We start from the raw sequence: 21,437 nt of genomic DNA on the forward strand, positions 1-21,437 counted from the left end.
ACTCACATCACAAACTAACATCACAAACTCACATCAAGAACTCACATCAAGAACTCACATCACAAACTCACATCACAAACTCACATCAAAAACTCACATCAAAAACCCACATCACAAACTCACATCACAAACTCACATCACAAACTCACATTAAAACTCACATCACAAACTAACATCACAAACCCACATCACAAACTCACATCACAAACTCACATCACAAACTCACATTAAAACTCACATCACAAACCCACGTCACAAACTCACATCACAAACTCACATCACAAACTCACATCACAAATTAAATCACAAACTCACATCAAAACTCACATCACAAACTCACATCACAAACTCACAGCACAAACCCACATCACAAACTCACATCACAAATTAAATCACAAACTCACATCAAAACTCACATCACAAACTCACATCACAAACCCACGTCACAAACTCACATCACAAACTCACATCACAAACTCACATCACAAACTCACATCACAAACTCACATCACAAACTCACATCACAAACTCACATCACAAACTCACATCACAAACTCACATCACAAACTCACATCACAAACCCACATCACAAAATAACATCACAAACCCAGCTCACAAACTCACATCACAAACTCTCATCACAAACCCAGGTCACAAACCACATCACAAACTCACATCACAAAATAACATCACAAACTAACATCACAAACTAACATCAAAAACTCACATCACAAACTCACATCACAAACTCACATCACAAACTCACATCACAAACTCACATCACAAAATAACATCACAAACTCACATCACAAACTCACATCACAACTCACATCACAAACTCAGAAAACAAACTCACATCACAAACCCACATCACAAACTCACATCACAAACTCACATCACAAACCCACATCACAAACCCACATCACAAACTCACATCACAAACTCACATCACAAACTCACATCACAAACTCACATCAAGAACTCACATCACAAACTCACATCACAAACTCACATCACAAACTCACATCACAAACTCACATCAAAAACTCAAATCACAAACTCACATCACAAACTCACATCACAAACTCACATCACAAACTCACATCACAAACTCACATCACAAACTCACATCACAAACTCACATCACAAACCCACATCACAAACCCACATCACAAACTCACATCACAAACTCACATCACAAACTCACATCACAAACTCACATCACAAACCCACATCACAAACCCACATCACAAACTCACATCACAAACTCACATTAAAACTCACATCACAAACTCACATCACAAACCCACATCACAAACTCACATCACAAACTCACATCACAAACTAACATCACAAACTCACATCACAAACTCACATCACATCACAAACTCACATCACAAACTCACATCACAAACTCACATCACAACTCACATCAAAACTCACATCACATCACAAACTCACATCACAAACTCACATCAAGACCCACATCAAAAACTCACATCACAAACTCACATCACAAACACACATCACAAACTCACATCACAAACCCACATCACAAACCCACATCACAAACTCACATCACAAACTCACATCACAAACTCACATCACAAACTCACATCACAAACTCACATCAAAACTCACATCACAAACTCACATCATAAACTCACATTAAAACTCACATCACAAACTCACATCATAAACTCACATCATAAACTCACATCATAAACTCACATCATAAACTCACATCAAAACTCACATCACAAACTCACATCACAATCCCACATCACAAACACACATCACAAACTCACATCACAAACCCACATCACAAACTCACATCACAAACCGACATCACAAACTCACATCACAAACTTGCATCACAAACCCACATCACAAACTCACATCACAAACACACATCACAAACCCAAATCACAAACCCACATCACAAACTCACATCACAAACTCACAACACAAACCCACATCACAAACTCACATCACAAACTCACATCACAAACTCACATCACAAATCGACATCACAAACTCACATCACAAACTCACATCACAAACCGACATCACAAACTCACATCACAAACTCGCATCACAAACTCACATCACAAACTCACATCACAAACCCACATCACAAAATAACATCACAAACCCAGCTCACAAACTCACATCACAAACTCTCATCACAAACCCAGCTCACAAACCACATCAGAAACTCACATCAGAAACTCACATCACAAAATAACAGCACAAACTCACATCGCAAACTCACATCGCAAACTCACATCGCAAACTCACATCGCAAACTCACATCGCAAACTCACATCGCAAACTCACATCACAAACCCACATCACAAACGCACATTACAAACGCACATCACAAACTCACATCACAAACTCACATCACAAACTCGCATCACAAATCCACATCACAAACTCACATCAAGAACTCACATCACAAACTCACATCACAAACTCACATCACAAACCCACATCATAAACTCACATCACAAACTCACATCACGTCACAAACTCACTTCACAAACTCACATCACAAACTCACATCACAAACTCACATCAAAACTCACATCACATCACAAACTCACATCACAAACTCACATCACAAACTCACATCACAAACTCACATCAAGACTCACATCGCAAACTCACATCACAAACCCACATCACAAACGCACATTACAAACGCACATCACAAACTCACATCACAAACTCACATCACAAACTCACATCACAAATCCACATCACAAACTCACATCAAGAACTCACATCACAAACTCACATCACAAACTCACATCACAAACTCACAACACAAACTCACATCACAAACTCACATCACATCACAAACTCACATCACAAACTCACATCACAACTCACATCAAAACTCACATCACAGCACAAACTCACATCACAAACTCACATCAAGACCCACATCAAAAACTCACATCACAAACTCACATCACAAACACACATCACAAACTCACATCACAAACCCACATCACAAACCCACATCACAAACTCACATCACAAACTCACATCACAAACTCACATCACAAACTCACATCAAAACTCACATCACAAACTCACATCATAAACTCACATCAAAACTCACATCACAAACTCACATCATAAACTCACATCATAAACTCACATCATAAACTCACATCATAAACTCACATCAAAACTCACATCACAAACTCACATCACAATCCCACATCACAAACACACATCACAAACTCACATCACAAACCCACATCACAAACCGACATCACAAACCGACATCACAAACTCACATCACAAACTTGCATCACAAACCCACATCACAAACTCACATCACAAACACACATCACAAACCCACATCACAAACACACATCACAAACTCACATCACAAACTCACAACACAAACCCACATCACAAACTCACATCACAAACTCACATCACAAACTCACATCACAAATCGACATCACAAACTCACATCACAAACTCACATCACAAACCGACATCACAAACTCACATCACAAACTCGCATCACAAACTCACATCACAAACTCACATCACAAACCCACATCACAAAATAACATCACAAACCCAGCTCACAAACTCACATCACAAACTCTCATCACAAACCCAGCTCACAAACCACATCAGAAACTCACATCAGAAACTCACATCACAAAATAACAGCACAAACTCACATCGCAAACTCACATCGCAAACTCACATCGCAAACTCACATCGCAAACTCACATCGCAAACTCACATCGCAAACTCACATCACAAACCCACATCACAAACGCACATTACAAACGCACATCACAAACTCACATCACAAACTCACATCACAAACTCACATCACAAACCCACATCACAAACTCACATCACAAACTCACATCACAAACTCACATCACAAACTCAGAAAACAAACTCACATCACAAACTCACATCACAAACTCACATCACAAACTCACATCACAAACTCACATCACAAACTCACATCACAAACTCACATCACAAACTCACATCACAAACTCACAACACAAACTCACATCACAAACTCACATCACATCACAAACTCACATCACAAACTCACATCACAAACTCACATCACAACTCACATCAAAACTCACATCAAAACTCACATCACATCACAAACTCACATCACAAACTCACATCAAGACCCACATCAAAAACTCACATCACAAACTCACATCACAAACACACATCACAAACTCACATCACAAACCCACATCACAAACCCACATCACAAATTCACATCACAAACTCACATCACAAACTCACATCACAAACTCACATCACAAACTCACATCAAAACTCACATCACAAACTCACATCATAAACTCACATCAAAACTCACATCACAAACTCACATCATAAACTCACATCATAAACTCACATCATAAACTCACATCATAAACTCACATCAAAACTCACATCACAAACTCACATCACAATCCCACATCACAAACACACATCACAAACTCACATCACAAACCCACATCACAAACCGACATCACAAACCGACATCACAAACTCACATCACAAACTTGCATCACAAACCCACATCACAAACTCACATCACAAACACACATCACAAACCCACATCACAAACCCACATCACAAACTCACATCACAAACTCACAACACAAACCCACATCACAAACTCACATCACAAACTCACATCACAAATCGACATCACAAACTCACATCACAAACTCACATCACAAACCGACATCACAAACCCACATCACAAACTCGCATCACAAACTCACATCACAAACTCACATCACAAACCCACATCACAAAATAACATCACAAACCCAGCTCACAAACTCACATCACAAACTCTCATCACAAACCCAGCTCACAAACCACATCAGAAACTCACATCAGAAACTCACATCACAAAATAACATCACAAACTCACATCACAAATCCACATCACAAACTCACATCAAGAACTCACATCACAAACTCACATCACAAACTCACATCACAAACTCACATCACAAACCCACATCACAAATTCACATCAAGAACTCACATCACAAACTCACATCACAAACTCACATCACAAACTCACATCACAAACCCACATCAAAACTCACATCACAAACTCAGAAAACAAACTCACATCACAAACTCACATCACAAACCCACATCACAAACCCACATCACAAACCCACATCACAAACCCACATCCCAAACTCACATCAAGAACTCACATCACAAACTCAGAACACAAACTCACATCACAAACTCACATCACAAACTCACATCACAAACTCACAACACAAACTCACATCACAAACTCACATCACAAACCCACATCACAAACTCACATCACAAACCCACATCACAAACTCACATCACAAACTCACATCACAAACTCACATCACAAACCCACATCACAAACTCACATCACAAACTCACATCACAAACTCACATCACAAACTCACATCACAATCTAACATCACAAACTCACATCACAAACTCACATCACAAACTCACATCAAAAACTCACATCACAAACTCACATCACAAACTCACATCACAAACTCACATCAAGACCCACATCACAAACTCACATCACATCACAAACTCACATCACAAACTCACATCACAAACTCACATCACAAACTCACATCAAAACTCACATCAAAACTCACATCACAAACTCACATCACAAACTCACATCACATCACAAACTCACATCTCAACTTCACATCACAAACTCACATCTCAAACTCACATCACAAACTCACATCACAAACCCACATCACAAACTCACATCATAAACCCACATCACAAACCCACATCATAAACTCACATCACAAACTCACATCACAAACTCACATCACAAACTCACATCACAAACTCACATCACAAACCCATATCACAAACCCACATCACAAACTCACATCACAAACCGACATCACAAACCCACATCACAAACTCACATCACAAACTCAAATCACAAACTCACATCACAAACACACATCACAAACTCACATCACAAACTCACATCACTAACTCACATCACTAACTCACATCAAAAACTCACATCACAAACTCACATCACAAACTCACATCACAAACTCACATCACAAACTCACATCACAAACTCACATCACAAACTCACATCACAAACTCACATCAAAACTCACATCAAAACTCACATCACATCACAAACTCACATCACAAACTCACATCAAGCCACACATCACAAACTCACATCACAATCCCACATCACAAACTCACATCATAAACCCACATCACAAACTCACATCACAAACTCACACCACAAACTCACATCACAAACCCACATCACAAACTCACATCACAAACTCACATCACAAACTCACATCACAAACTCACATCACAAACTCACATCACAAACTCACATCACAAACTCACATCACAAACCCACATCATAAACTCACATCACAAACTCACATCACGTCACAAACTCACTTCACAAACTCACATCACAAACTCACATCAAAACTCACATCAAAACTCACATCACATCACAAACTCACATCACAAACTCACATCACAAACTCACATCACAAACTCACATCACAAACTCACATCAAGACCCACATCACAAACTCACATCACAATCCCACATCACAAACTCACATCACAAACTCACATCACAAACTCACATCACAAACTCACATCACAAACTCACATCACAAACTCACATCACAAACTCACATCACAAACTCACATCACAAACTCACATCACAAACTCACATCACAAACTCACATCACAAACTCACATCACAAACTCACATCACAAACTCACATCACAAACTCACATCACAAACTCACATCACAAACTCACATCACAAACTCACATCACAAACTCACATCACAAACTCACATCACAAACTCACATCACAAACTCACATCACAAACTCACATCACAAACTCACATCACAAACCCACATCACAAACTCACATCACAAACTCACATCACAAACTCACATCACAAACTCACATCACAAACTCACATCACAAACTCCCATCAAAAACTCACAACACAAACTCACATCACAAACTCACATCACAAACTCATATCACAAACTGACATCACAAACTCACATCACAAACTCACTTCACAAACTTACATCACAAACTCACATCACAAACTCACATCACAAATCCACATCACAAACCCACATCACAAACTCACATCACAAACTCACATCACAAACTCACATCACAAAGTCACATCACAAACTCACATCACAAACTGACATCACAAACTCACATCACAAACTCACATCACAATCTCACATCACAAACTCACATCACAAACTCACATCACAAACCCACATCACAAACTCACATCACAAACTCACATCACAAACTCACATCACAAACTCACATCACAAACTCACATCACAAACTCACATCACAAACTCACATCAAAAACTCACATCAAAAACTCACAACACAAACTCATAACACAAACTCACATCACAAACTCACATCACAAACTGACATCACAAACTCACATCACAAACTCACATCACAAACTCACATCACAAACTCACATCACAAACTCACATCACAAACTCACATCACAAACTCACATCACAAACCCACATCAAAACTCACATCACAAACTCACATCACAAACTCACATCACAAACTCACATCACAAACTCACATCACAAACTCACATCACAAACTCACATCACAAACTCACATCACAAACTCACATCACAAACCGACATCACAAACTCACATCACAAACTCACATCACAAACCGACATCACAAACTCGCATCACAAACTCGCATCACAAACTCACATCACAAACTCACATCACAAACCCACATCACAAAATAACATCACAAAATAACATCAGAAACCCAGCTCACAAACTCACATCACAAACTCTCATCACAAACCCAGCTCACAAACCACATCACAAACTCACATCACAAACTAACATCACAAACTCACATCAAGAACTCACATCAAGAACTCACATCACAAACTCACATCACAAACTCACATCAAAAACTCACATCAAAAACCCACATCACAAACTCACATCACAAACTCACATCACAAACTCACATTAAAACTCACATCACAAACTAACATCACAAACCCACATCACAAACTCACATCACAAACTCACATCACAAACTCACATCACAAACTCACATTAAAACTCACATCACAAACCCACGTCACAAACTCACATCACAAACTCACATCACAAACTCACATCACAAATTAAATCACAAACTCACATCAAAACTCACATCACAAACTCACATCACAAACTCACAGCACAAACCCACATCACAAACTCACATCACAAATTAAATCACAAACTCACATCAAAACTCACATCACAAACTCACATCACAAACCCACGTCACAAACTCACATCACAAACTCACATCACAAACTCACATCACAAACTCACATCACAAACTCACATCACAAACTCACATCACAAACTCACATCACAAACTCACATCACAAACCCACGTCACAAACTCACATCACAAACTCACATCACAAACTCACATCACAAACTCACATCACAAACTCACATCACAAACTCACATCACAAACACACATCACAAACTCACATCACAAACTCACATCACAAACTCACATCACAAACCCACATCACAAAATAACATCACAAACCCAGCTCACAAACTCACATCACAAACTCTCATCACAAACCCAGGTCACAAACCACATCACAAACTCACATCACAAAATAACATCACAAACTAACATCACAAACTAACATCAAAAACTCACATCACAAACTCACATCACAAACTCACATCACAAACTCACATCACAAACTCACATCACAAAATAACATCACAAACTCACATCACAAACTCACATCACAACTCACATCACAACTCACATCACAAACTCAGAAAACAAACTCACATCACAAACCCACATCACAAACTCACATCACAAACTCACATCACAAACCCACATCACAAACCCACATCACAAACTCACATCACAAACTCACATCACAAACTCACATCAAGAACTCACATCACAAACTCACATCACAAACTCACATCACAAACTCACATCACAAACTCACATCAAAAACTCAAATCACAAACTCACATCACAAACTCACATCACAAACTCACATCACAAACTCACATCACAAACTCACATCACAAACTCACATCACAAACTCACATCACAAACCCACATCACAAACCCACATCACAAACTCACATCACAAACTCACATCACAAACTCACATCACAAACTCACATCACAAACCCACATCACAAACCCACATCACAAACTCACATCACAAACTCACATTAAAACTCACATCACAAACTCACATCACAAACCCACATCACAAACTCACATCACAAACTCACATCACAAACTAACATCACAAACTCACATCACAAACTCACATCACATCACAAACTCACATCACAAACTCACATCACAAACTCACATCACAACTCATATCAAAACTCACATCACATCACAAACTCACATCACAAACTCACATCAAGACCCACATCAAAAACTCACATCACAAACTCACATCACAAACACACATCACAAACTCACATCACAAACCCACATCACAAACCCACATCACAAACTCACATCACAAACTCACATCACAAACTCACATCACAAACCCACATCACAAACCCACATCACAAACTCACATCACAAACTCACATCACAAACCCACATCACAAACTCACATCACAAACTCACATCACAAACTCACATCACAAACTCACATCACAAACTCACATCACAAACTCACATCACAAACCGACATCACAAACTCACATCACAAACTCACATCACAAACTTGCATCACAAACCCACATCACAAACTCACATCACAAACACACATCACAAACCCAAATCACAAACCCACATCACAAACTCACATCACAAACTCACAACACAAACCCACATCACAAACTCACATCACAAACTCACATCACAAACTCACATCACAAATCGACATCACAAACTCACATCACAAACTCACATCACAAACCGACATCACAAACTCACATCACAAACTCGCATCACAAACTCACATCACAAACTCACATCACAAACCCACATCACAAAATAACATCACAAACCCAGCTCACAAACTCACATCACAAACTCTCATCACAAACCCAGCTCACAAACCACATCAGAAACTCACATCAGAAACTCACATCACAAAATAACAGCACAAACTCACATCGCAAACTCACATCGCAAACTCACATCGCAAACTCACATCGCAAACTCACATCGCAAACTCACATCGCAAACTCACATCGCAAACTCACATCACAAACCCACATCACAAACGCACATTACAAACGCACATCACAAACTCACATCACAAACTCACATCACAAACTCACATCACAAATCCACATCACAAACTCAGATCAAGAACTCACATCACAAACTCACATCACAAACTCACATCACAAACCCACATCATAAACTCACATCACAAACTCACATCACGTCACAAACTCACTTCACAAACTCACATCACAAACTCACATCAAAACTCACATCAAAACTCACATCACATCACAAACTCACATCACAAACTCACGTCACAAACTCACATCACAAACTCACATCAAGACTCACATCGCAAACTCACATCACAAACCCACATCACAAACGCACATTACAAACGCACATCACAAACTCACATCACAAACTCACATCACAAACTCACATCACAAATCCACATCACAAACTCACATCAAGAACTCACATCACAAACTCACATCACAAACTCACATCACAAACTCACATCACAAACTCACATCACAAACTCACATCACAAACCCACATCACAAACCCACATCACAAACTCACATCACAAACTCACATCACAAACTCACATCACAAACTCACATCACAAACCCACATCACAAACCCACATCACAAACTCACATCACAAACTCACATTAAAACTCACATCACAAACTCACATCACAAACTCACATCACAAACTCACATCACAAACCCACATCACAAACTCAGAAAACAAACTCACATCACAAACTCACATCACAAACTCACATCACAAACTCACATCACAAACTCACATCACAAACTCACATCACAAACTCACATCACAAACTCACATCACAAACTCACAACACAAACTCACATCACAAACTCACATCACATCACAAACTCACATCACAACTCACATCAAAACTCACATCACATCACAAACTCACATCACAAACTCACATCAAGACCCACATCAAAAACTCACATCACAAACTCACATCACAAACACACATCACAAACTCACATCACAAACCCACATCACAAACCCACATCACAAACTCACATCACAAACTCACATCACAAACTCACATCACAAACTCACATCAAAACTCACATCACAAACTCACATCATAAACTCACATCAAAACTCACATCACAAACTCACATCATAAACTCACATCATAAACTCACATCATAAACTCACATCATAAACTCACATCAAAACTCACATCACAAACTCACATCACAATCCCACATCACAAACACACATCACAAACTCACATCACAAACCCACATCACAAACCGACATCACAAACCGACATCACAAACTCACATCACAAACTTGCATCACAAACCCACATCACAAACTCACATCACAAACACACATCACAAACCCACATCACAAACACACATCACAAACTCACATCACAAACTCACAACACAAACCCACATCACAAACTCACATCACAAACTCACATCACAAACTCACATCACAAATCGACATCACAAACTCACATCACAAACTCACATCACAAACCGACATCACAAACTCACATCACAAACTCGCATCACAAACTCACATCACAAACTCACATCACAAACCCACATCACAAAATAACATCACAAACCCAGCTCACAAACTCACATCACAAACTCTCATCACAAACCCAGCTCACAAACCACATCAGAAACTCACATCAGAAACTCACATCACAAAATAACAGCACAAACTCACATCGCAAACTCACATCGCAAATTCACATCGCAAACTCACATCGCAAACTCACATCGCAAACCCACATCACAAACGCACATTACAAACGCACATCACAAACTCACATCACAAACTCACATCACAAACTCACATCACAAACCCACATCACAAACTCACATCACAAACTCACATCACAAACTCACATCACAAACTCAGAAAACAAACTCACAACACAAACTCACATCACAAACTCACATCACAAACTCACATCACAAACTCACATCACAAACTCACATCACAAACTCACATCACAAACTCACATCACAAACTCACATCACAAACTCACATCACAAACTCACATCACAAACTCACATCACAAACTCACAACACAAACTCACATCACAAACTCACATCACATCACAAACTCACATCACAAACTCACATCACAAACTCACATCACAACTCACATCAAAACTCACATCAAAACTCACATCACATCACAAACTCACATCACAAACTCACATCAAGACCCACATCAAAAACTCACATCACAAACTCACATCACAAACACACATCACAAACTCACATCACAAACCCACATCACAAACCCACATCACAAACTCACATCACAAACTCACATCACAAACTCACATCACAAACTCACATCACAAACTCACATCAAAACTCACATCACAAACTCACATCATAAACTCACATCAAAACTCACATCACAAACTCACATCATAAACTCACATCATAAACTCACATCATAAACTCACATCATAAACTCACATCAAAACTCACATCACAAACTCACATCACAATCCCACATCACAAACACACATCACAAACTCACATCACAAACCCACATCACAAACCGACATCACAAACCGACATCACAAACTCACATCACAAACTTGCATCACAAACCCACATCACAAACTCACATCACAAACACACATCACAAACCCACATCACAAACCCACATCACAAACTCACATCACAAACTCACAACACAAACCCACATCACAAACTCACATCACAAACTCACATCACAAACCCACATCACAAACTCACATCACAAACTCACATCACAAACCGACATCACAAACTCACATCACAAACTCGCATCACAAACTCACATCACAAACTCACATCACAAACCCACATCACAAAATAACATCACAAACCCAGCTCACAAACTCACATCACAAACTCTCATCACAAACCCAGCTCACAAACCACATCAGAAACTCACATCAGAAACTCACATCACAAACTCACATCGCAAACTCACATCGCAAACTCACATCGCAAACTCACATCGAAAACTCACATCGAAAACTCACATCGCAAACTCACATCACAAACCCACATCACAAACGCACATTACAAACGCACATCACAAACTCACATCACAAACTCACATCACAAACTCACATCACAAATCCACATCACAAACTCACATCAAGAACTCACATCACAAACTCACATCACAAACTCACATCACAAACTCACATCACAAACCCACATCACAAATTCACATCAAGAACTCACATCACAAACTCACATCACAAACTCACATCACAAACTCACATCACAAACCCACATCAAAACTCACATCACAAACTCAGAAAACAAACTCACATCACAAACTCACATCACAAACCCACATCACAAACCCACATCACAAACCCACATCACAAACCCACATCCCAAACTCACATCAAGAACTCACATCACAAACTCAGAACACAAACTCACATCACAAACTCACATCACAAACTCACATCACAAACTCACAACACAAACTCACATCACAAACTCACATCACAAACCCACATCACAAACTCACATCACAAACCCACATCACAAACTCACATCACAAACTCACATCACAAACTCACATCACAAACCCACATCACAAACTCACATCACAAACTCACATCACAAACTCACATCATAAACTCACATCACAAACTCACATCACAAAGTCAGAAAACCAACTCACATCACAAACCCACATCACAAACTCAGAAAACAAACTCACATCACAAACCCACATCACAAACTCACATCAAGAACTCACATCAAGAACTCACATCAAGAACTCACATCAAGAACTCACATCACAAACTCACATCACAAACTCACATCACAAACTCACATCACAAACCCACATCACAAACTCACATCACAAACTCAGAAAACAAACTCACATCACAAACTCAGAAAAGAAACTCACATCACAAACTCACATCACAAACTCACATCACAAACTCACATCACAAACTCACATCACAAACTCAGAACACAAATTCAGAACACAAACTCAGAAGACAAACTCAGAACACAAACTCAGAACACAAACTCAGAACACAAACTAACATCACAAACTCACATCACAAACTCACATCACAAACTCACAACACAAACTCACAACACAAACTCACATCACAAACTCACATCACAAACTCACATTACAAACTCACATCACAAACCCACATCACAAACTCACATCACAAACCCACATCACAAACTCACATCACAAACTCACATCACAAACTCACATCACTCACCCACATCACAAACTCACATCACAAACTCACATCACAAACCCACATCACAAACCCACATCACAAACCCACATCACAAACTCACATCATAAACTCACATCACATCACAAACTCACATCACAATGTCAGAAAACAAACTCACATCACAAACCCACATCACAAACTCAGAAAACAAACTCACATCACAAACTCAGAAAACAAACTCACATCACAAACTCACATCACAAACTCACATCACAAACTCACATCACAAACTCACATCACAAACTCACATCACAAACTCACATCACAAACTCACATCACAAACTCACATCACAAACTCACATCACAAACTCACATCACAAACTCACATCACAAACTCACATCACAAACACACATCACAAACTCACATCACAAACTCACATCACAAACTCACATCACAAACTCACATCACAAACTCACATCACAAACTCACATCACAAACTCACATCAAAACTCACATCACAAACTCACATCACAAACTCACATCACAAACTCACATCACAAACTCACATCACAAACTCAGAAAACAAACCCACATCACAAACTCACATCACAAACTCACATCACAAACTCACATCACAAACTCACATCACAAACTCACATCACAAACCCACATCAAAACTCACATCACAAACCACATCACAAACTCACATCACAAACCCACATCACAAACTCACATCACAAAGTCAGAAAACAAACTCACATCACAAACCCACATCACAAACCCACATCACAAACTCAGAAAACAAACTCACATCACAAACCCACATCACAAACCCACATCACAAACTCAGAAAACAAACTCACATCACAAACTTACATCACAAACTCACATCACAAACTCACATCACAAACTCACATCACAAACTCACATCACAAACTCACATCACAAACTCACAACATAAACTCACATCACAAACTCAGAACACAAACTCAGAACACAAACTCAGAACACAAACTCAGAACACAAACTCAGAACACAAACTCAGAACACAAACTAACATCACAAACTCACATCACACACTCACATCACAAACTCACATCACAAACTCACATCACAAACTCACAACACAAACTCACATCACAAACTCACATCACAAACTCACATCACAAACTCACATCACAAACTCACATCACAAACCCACATCACAAACTCACATCACAAACCCACATCACAAACTCACATCACAAACTCACATCACAAACTCACATCACTCACCCACATCACAAACTCACATCACAAACTCACATCACAAAGTCAGAAAACAAACTCACATCACAAACCCACATCACAAACCCACATCACAAACTCAGAAAACAAACTCACATCACAAACTCACATCACAAACTCACATCACAAACTCACAACACAAACTCACATCACAAACTCACATCACAAACTCACATCACAAACTCACATCACAAACTCACATCACAAACTCACATCACAAACCCACATCACACACCCACATCACAAACTCACATCACAAACTCACATCATAAACTCACATCATAAACTCACATCACATCACAAACTCACATCACAAAGTCAGAAAACAAACTCACATCACAAACTCACATCACAAACCCACATCAAAACTCACATCACAAGCTCACATCACAAACTCACATCACAAACCCACATCGCAAACCCACATCACATCCCGCATGGCAACTCATATATTTGCTCAGTATCTCCCAGCTCATCTGGTCCATGGGACCCACCATATTCACCGTTCTCTCCGCCTCTCCGACTACCTTTGTATCCACCCCTTTGTCTCCCTTTCTCTCCGTCTCCTCCTCTCTCTCTGTCTCACTCTCTCTCTGACACCCACTTTCTCGCTCCACTTTGTCTCTCTCTCTCTCCACCACTGTCTGCACCCCGCCCACAACTCCCTCCCGCTCTCTCCTCCAATACTTACCGACTCAATGTAGATTAACACATGATCATCGCGGATTTCCAATTTGCTGACATTGGCATTTTCCCTGGGCTGAAATTATGTTGAAATGAATGAATATTAATTATTATTAATGAATATTAACGAATCATAATTACTACAAATAAATATTAAATAGTCCCATGTTGGTAGACAGAATGAGTGCAGTCATCTCATCCCATTAGACCCCGACAGCACCTTCCAGGGGACGACCGCTCGGTGGGGTCTGGGTCCAAGGGTGGGCGTCAGAATGTGAGTGTCAATAAGATATTCATTCATGAGAGGGGCCACCACTGTGCAGGAATCTCGAGAAGGAACCCAGAAAGAGGCACGCCCTAACCCACCCCCACCCCCATAACCCAGGGGTCACTGGATAGGGATCAGGGACAGGAACCCCGGGGCTGTGTCACCCCTCCCTAACCCAGGGGGTCACAGGACTGGGATCAGGAGAAGAGAAAATTTCCACCTCCATCTCCTTCTGTGTGCAACCCTCCTCCTCTCTCGCATGATACAGGATGAGCTGGTCTGGAGAAGGGCATGAAAAAAACTTTTCCTTCTCCTCTGGTACCTGAACAGATTAAAGGCCCGAGTTGAGGAAACACTCACCAACAAATCAGAACTCTCATCCGCAGAGTAACCAGAAAGCATCTTCACATCGACAATTACCATGTTTGAAACTGGACGATCGCCCGTGAAGCTAGAACAAGGAAGGGGGAAAAGGGTGAGTCACATGGCCAGAGGGGTCAATCGATATAGACTATCCAATACACACCAGTTAAACACTGACCATCTCACTAACACCCATTAAATACTGACCATCTCACACACACCCATTAAATACTGACCATCTCACTCACACCCATTAAATACTGACCATCTCACTCACACCCATGAAATACTGACCATCTCACTCACACCCATTAAATATTGACCATCTCATCACACTCAACAAAAACTGACCATTTAAATCATACCCATTATATACTGACCATCTCACTCACACCCATTAAATACTGGCCATCTCACGAACACAAATTAAATACTGACCTCACTCACACCCATTAAATATTGACCATCTCATCACACTCATCAAAAACTGACCATTTCAATCATACCCATTATATACTGACCATCTCACTCACACCCATTAAATACTGAACATCTCAATAACATCCATTAAATACTGACCATCTCACTCAGACCCAATAAATACTGACCAGCTGAATAAAACCCATTAAATACTGACGATCTCACTCACACCCATTAAACACTGACCATCTGAATAAAACCCATTAAATACTGATCATCTCACTCACACCCATTAAATACTGACCATCTCACTCACACCCATTAAATACTGACCATCTCACTCACACCCATTAAATACTGAACATCTCAATAACATCCATTAAATACTGACCATCTCACTCAGACCCAATAAATACTGACCAGCTGAATAAAACCCATTAAATACTGACGATCTCACTCACACCCATTAAACACTGACCATCTGAATAAAACCCATTAAATACTGATCATCTCACTCACACCCATTAAATACTGACCATCTCACTCACACCCATTAAATACTGACCATCTCACTCACACCCATTAAATACTGACCATCTCACTCACACCCATTAAATTCTGACCATCTCACTCACACCCATTAAATTCTGACCATCTCACTCACACCCATTAAATACTGACCATCTCACTCACACCCATTAAATTCTGACTATCTCACTCACACCCATTAAATTCTGACCATCTCAATCAGACCAATTATATACTGACCATCTCACTCACACCCATTAAATACTGACCATTCACTCACACCCATTTAATACTGACCATCTCAATCAGACCAATTATATACTGACCATCTCACTCACACCCATTAAATACTGACCATCTCACTCACACCCATTAAATACTGACCATCTCAATCACATCCATTAAATACTGACCATCTCACTCACACCTATTAAATACTGACCATTCAATCACACCAATTAAATACTGACCATCTCACTCACACCCATTATATAATGACCATCTCAATCACATCCATTAAATACTGACCATCTCACTCACACCTATTAAATACTGACCATTCAATCACACCAATTAAATACTGACCATCTCACTCACACCCATTATATACTGACCATCTCAATCAGACCCATTATTTACTGACCATCTCACTCACACCCATCAAGGACTGACCATCTCAATCACACCCATTAAATACTGATCATTCACTCACACCAATTAAATACTGACCACCTCACTCACACCCATTATATACTGACCATCTCGCTCGCACCCATTAAATACTGACCATCCCATTCACACCCACTAAATACTGACCATCCAACTCACACCCATTAAATACTGACCATTCACTCACACCAATTAAATACTGACCACCTCACTCACACCCATTAAATACTGACCATTCACTCACACCCATTAAATACTGACCATCCCATTCACACCCACTAAATACTGACCATCCAACTCACACCCATTAAATACTGACCATCCGATTCACACCCATTGAAAACAGACTATCTCACTCACAATTAAATACTGACCATCTCACTAATACCCATTAAATACTGGCCATCGCACTCACAGCCATTAGATACTGACCATTCCATTCACACCAATTCAATACTGACCATCTCAATCACACCCATTAAATACTGACCATCTCACTCGCACCCATGAAATACTGACCATCTCAATCACACCCATTAACTACTGACCATCTCACTCCTTCGTCAGGTGAGTGTGGGATTCGGTTTCCATGGTAGGTTGCCTCACATGACGAAGGTCAAAGCCTCCAAAAGCTTGTGATTTTCAAATAAAACAGTTGGACTATAACCTGTTGTTGTAAGATTCCTTACATTTGTCAACCCCAGTCCATCACCGGCATCTCCACATCACCGTTAAATACTGACCATCCCCCTCACACCCATTTAATACTGACCATCCCACTCACACCTATTAAATACTGACCATCCCCCTCACACCCATTAATTACTGACCATCTCACTCATACCCATTAAATACTGACCATCCTACTCACACCTATTAAATACTGACCATCCCCCTCACACCCATTAAATACTGACCATCTCATTCACACCCATTAAACACTGACCATCCTTTGTCACTTTACTCACGTGACGTTGATGTCGATCCTGGGCTTTGAGATTTCACTCGTATTTTCAAATATTGAATTTACTGTCACCATCTCCACAGTTACGCTGAACGCGGGGTCTTTCATTGCGGGAGGTGTGTTGTAGCGGAGAGTTGCCTGGAATTGGAAGTGATTTAGTTACTTGATCGTCAGCAAGGTCTGACCAAGGAGGGACCAATTCAATGCCACCCTCTCCCCAAATGCCTATCGCGCTCCTCCTCAAAACCCTCACACCCTCTCCCCAAATCCCTCTCTAGCACCTCCTTAAATCCCTCACATTCACTCCCCATGTCACTCTTTCGCACCTCCTCAAAATCCTCACACCCTCTCCCAATATCCATCACTCCCACATCTACATATCCCTCACTAGCACCTCTCCCCATATCGCTCACTCCCACCTCCTCAAATCCCTATCCCTCACACCCTCTACACATATCCCTCTCTCGCAACTCCTCAAATCCCTCACATCATCTCCCCATATCGCTCACTCCCAACTCCTCAAATCCTTCACACCCCCTCCCCATATCCATCACTCCCACATCTGCATATCCCTCACTCGCACCTCTCCACATATCCCTCACTCGCACCTCGCAATCCTCTCCCCACATCCCTCACTCTCATTTCTACATATCCCTAACTCCCCCGTCACATATCCCTCAATCCCCCACCCCATATCCATCACTCCCCCATAACATATCCCTCATTCCCTCCTTCCTACCCGCTCCCAATATCACTCACTCCCACCTTCCCACACTCTCCTCATATCCCTCATTCCCACCTTCCCACGCTCTCCTCACTTCGCTCATTCCCACCTCCTCCTCCACTTCCGTATTTAATTCCTTCTTTCCACCCTCCCTCGCTCACCTCCTTCTCTTGGAATAACTGAAGCTGGGAATTGGGTATGATGCTGGCTCTCTACTGAGGCGGTGGAAGTGGGAGAAGGAGGGAAAGAGGTAGGGAGAGAAGGAAGGGAAGCGAGGGAGGGAAGGGAAGAAAAGTGAGGGAAGCGAGTGGGAGGCAAAGGGAAGGGTGGGGAGGCGAGCGGAAACGAGCTAAAGGGATGGAAGGAATGGAGAGGGGAGGGAGGGGAAGGGTATAGAGAGAGGATGGGGAATGGGAGGGAGGGAGATAGTGGAGGGAGAGAGGGGAGGGAAGGGTATAGAGAGAGGATGGGGAATGGGAGGGAGGGAGATAGTGGAGGGAGAGAGGGGAGGGAAGGGTATAGAGAGAGGATGGGGAATGGGAGGGAGGGAGATAGTGGAGGGAGAGAGGGGAGGGAAGGGTATAGAGAGAGGATGGGGAATGGGAGGGAGGGAGATAGTGGAGGGAGAGAGGGGAGGGAAGGGTACGGAGGGGACGCACTGGTGACGGGGATGGAGGGAATGAGGGAAGGGAAGGAGAGGGAGGGAATGAAAGGGAGGATAATCAGCGGTGATGGGAGGGATTGGAAGTGAGGGAAGGAGACGAAGAAAGGGAGGGGAAGGAGACGAAGAAAGGGAGGGGAAGGAGACGAAGAAAGGGAGGGGAAGAGAGTGAGGGAGGATTGTGAAGGAGGGAGGCCGAGCAGGGGGAGGAACAGATGGGAAATGAAGGCAGGAAAGGAAG

At 40.9% G+C, this 21,437-nt stretch overlaps 1 protein-coding gene across 1 annotated transcript in view; it reads right to left on the reverse strand.

Annotated features, from left to right (window-relative positions):
• LOC137312849 (alpha-2-macroglobulin-like) overlaps positions 1 to 21,437 on the reverse strand; it is a 168,991-nt gene that overhangs the window by 12,567 nt on the left and 134,987 nt on the right. The window contains exons 33-35 of the mRNA XM_067979245.1: positions 19,816 to 19,949; positions 17,228 to 17,318; positions 16,607 to 16,675 (exon numbers count right to left, since the gene is read on the reverse strand). Of these exons, the coding sequence (XP_067835346.1) occupies positions 16,607 to 16,675; positions 17,228 to 17,318; positions 19,816 to 19,949 (294 nt within the window). The remainder of the gene's footprint in view (positions 1 to 16,606; positions 16,676 to 17,227; positions 17,319 to 19,815; positions 19,950 to 21,437) is intronic.

Source organism: Heptranchias perlo, unplaced genomic scaffold (genome assembly GCF_035084215.1).
Source record: "Heptranchias perlo isolate sHepPer1 unplaced genomic scaffold, sHepPer1.hap1 HAP1_SCAFFOLD_44, whole genome shotgun sequence".
In the NCBI taxonomy this organism is placed as follows: domain Eukaryota; kingdom Metazoa; phylum Chordata; class Chondrichthyes; order Hexanchiformes; family Hexanchidae; genus Heptranchias; species Heptranchias perlo.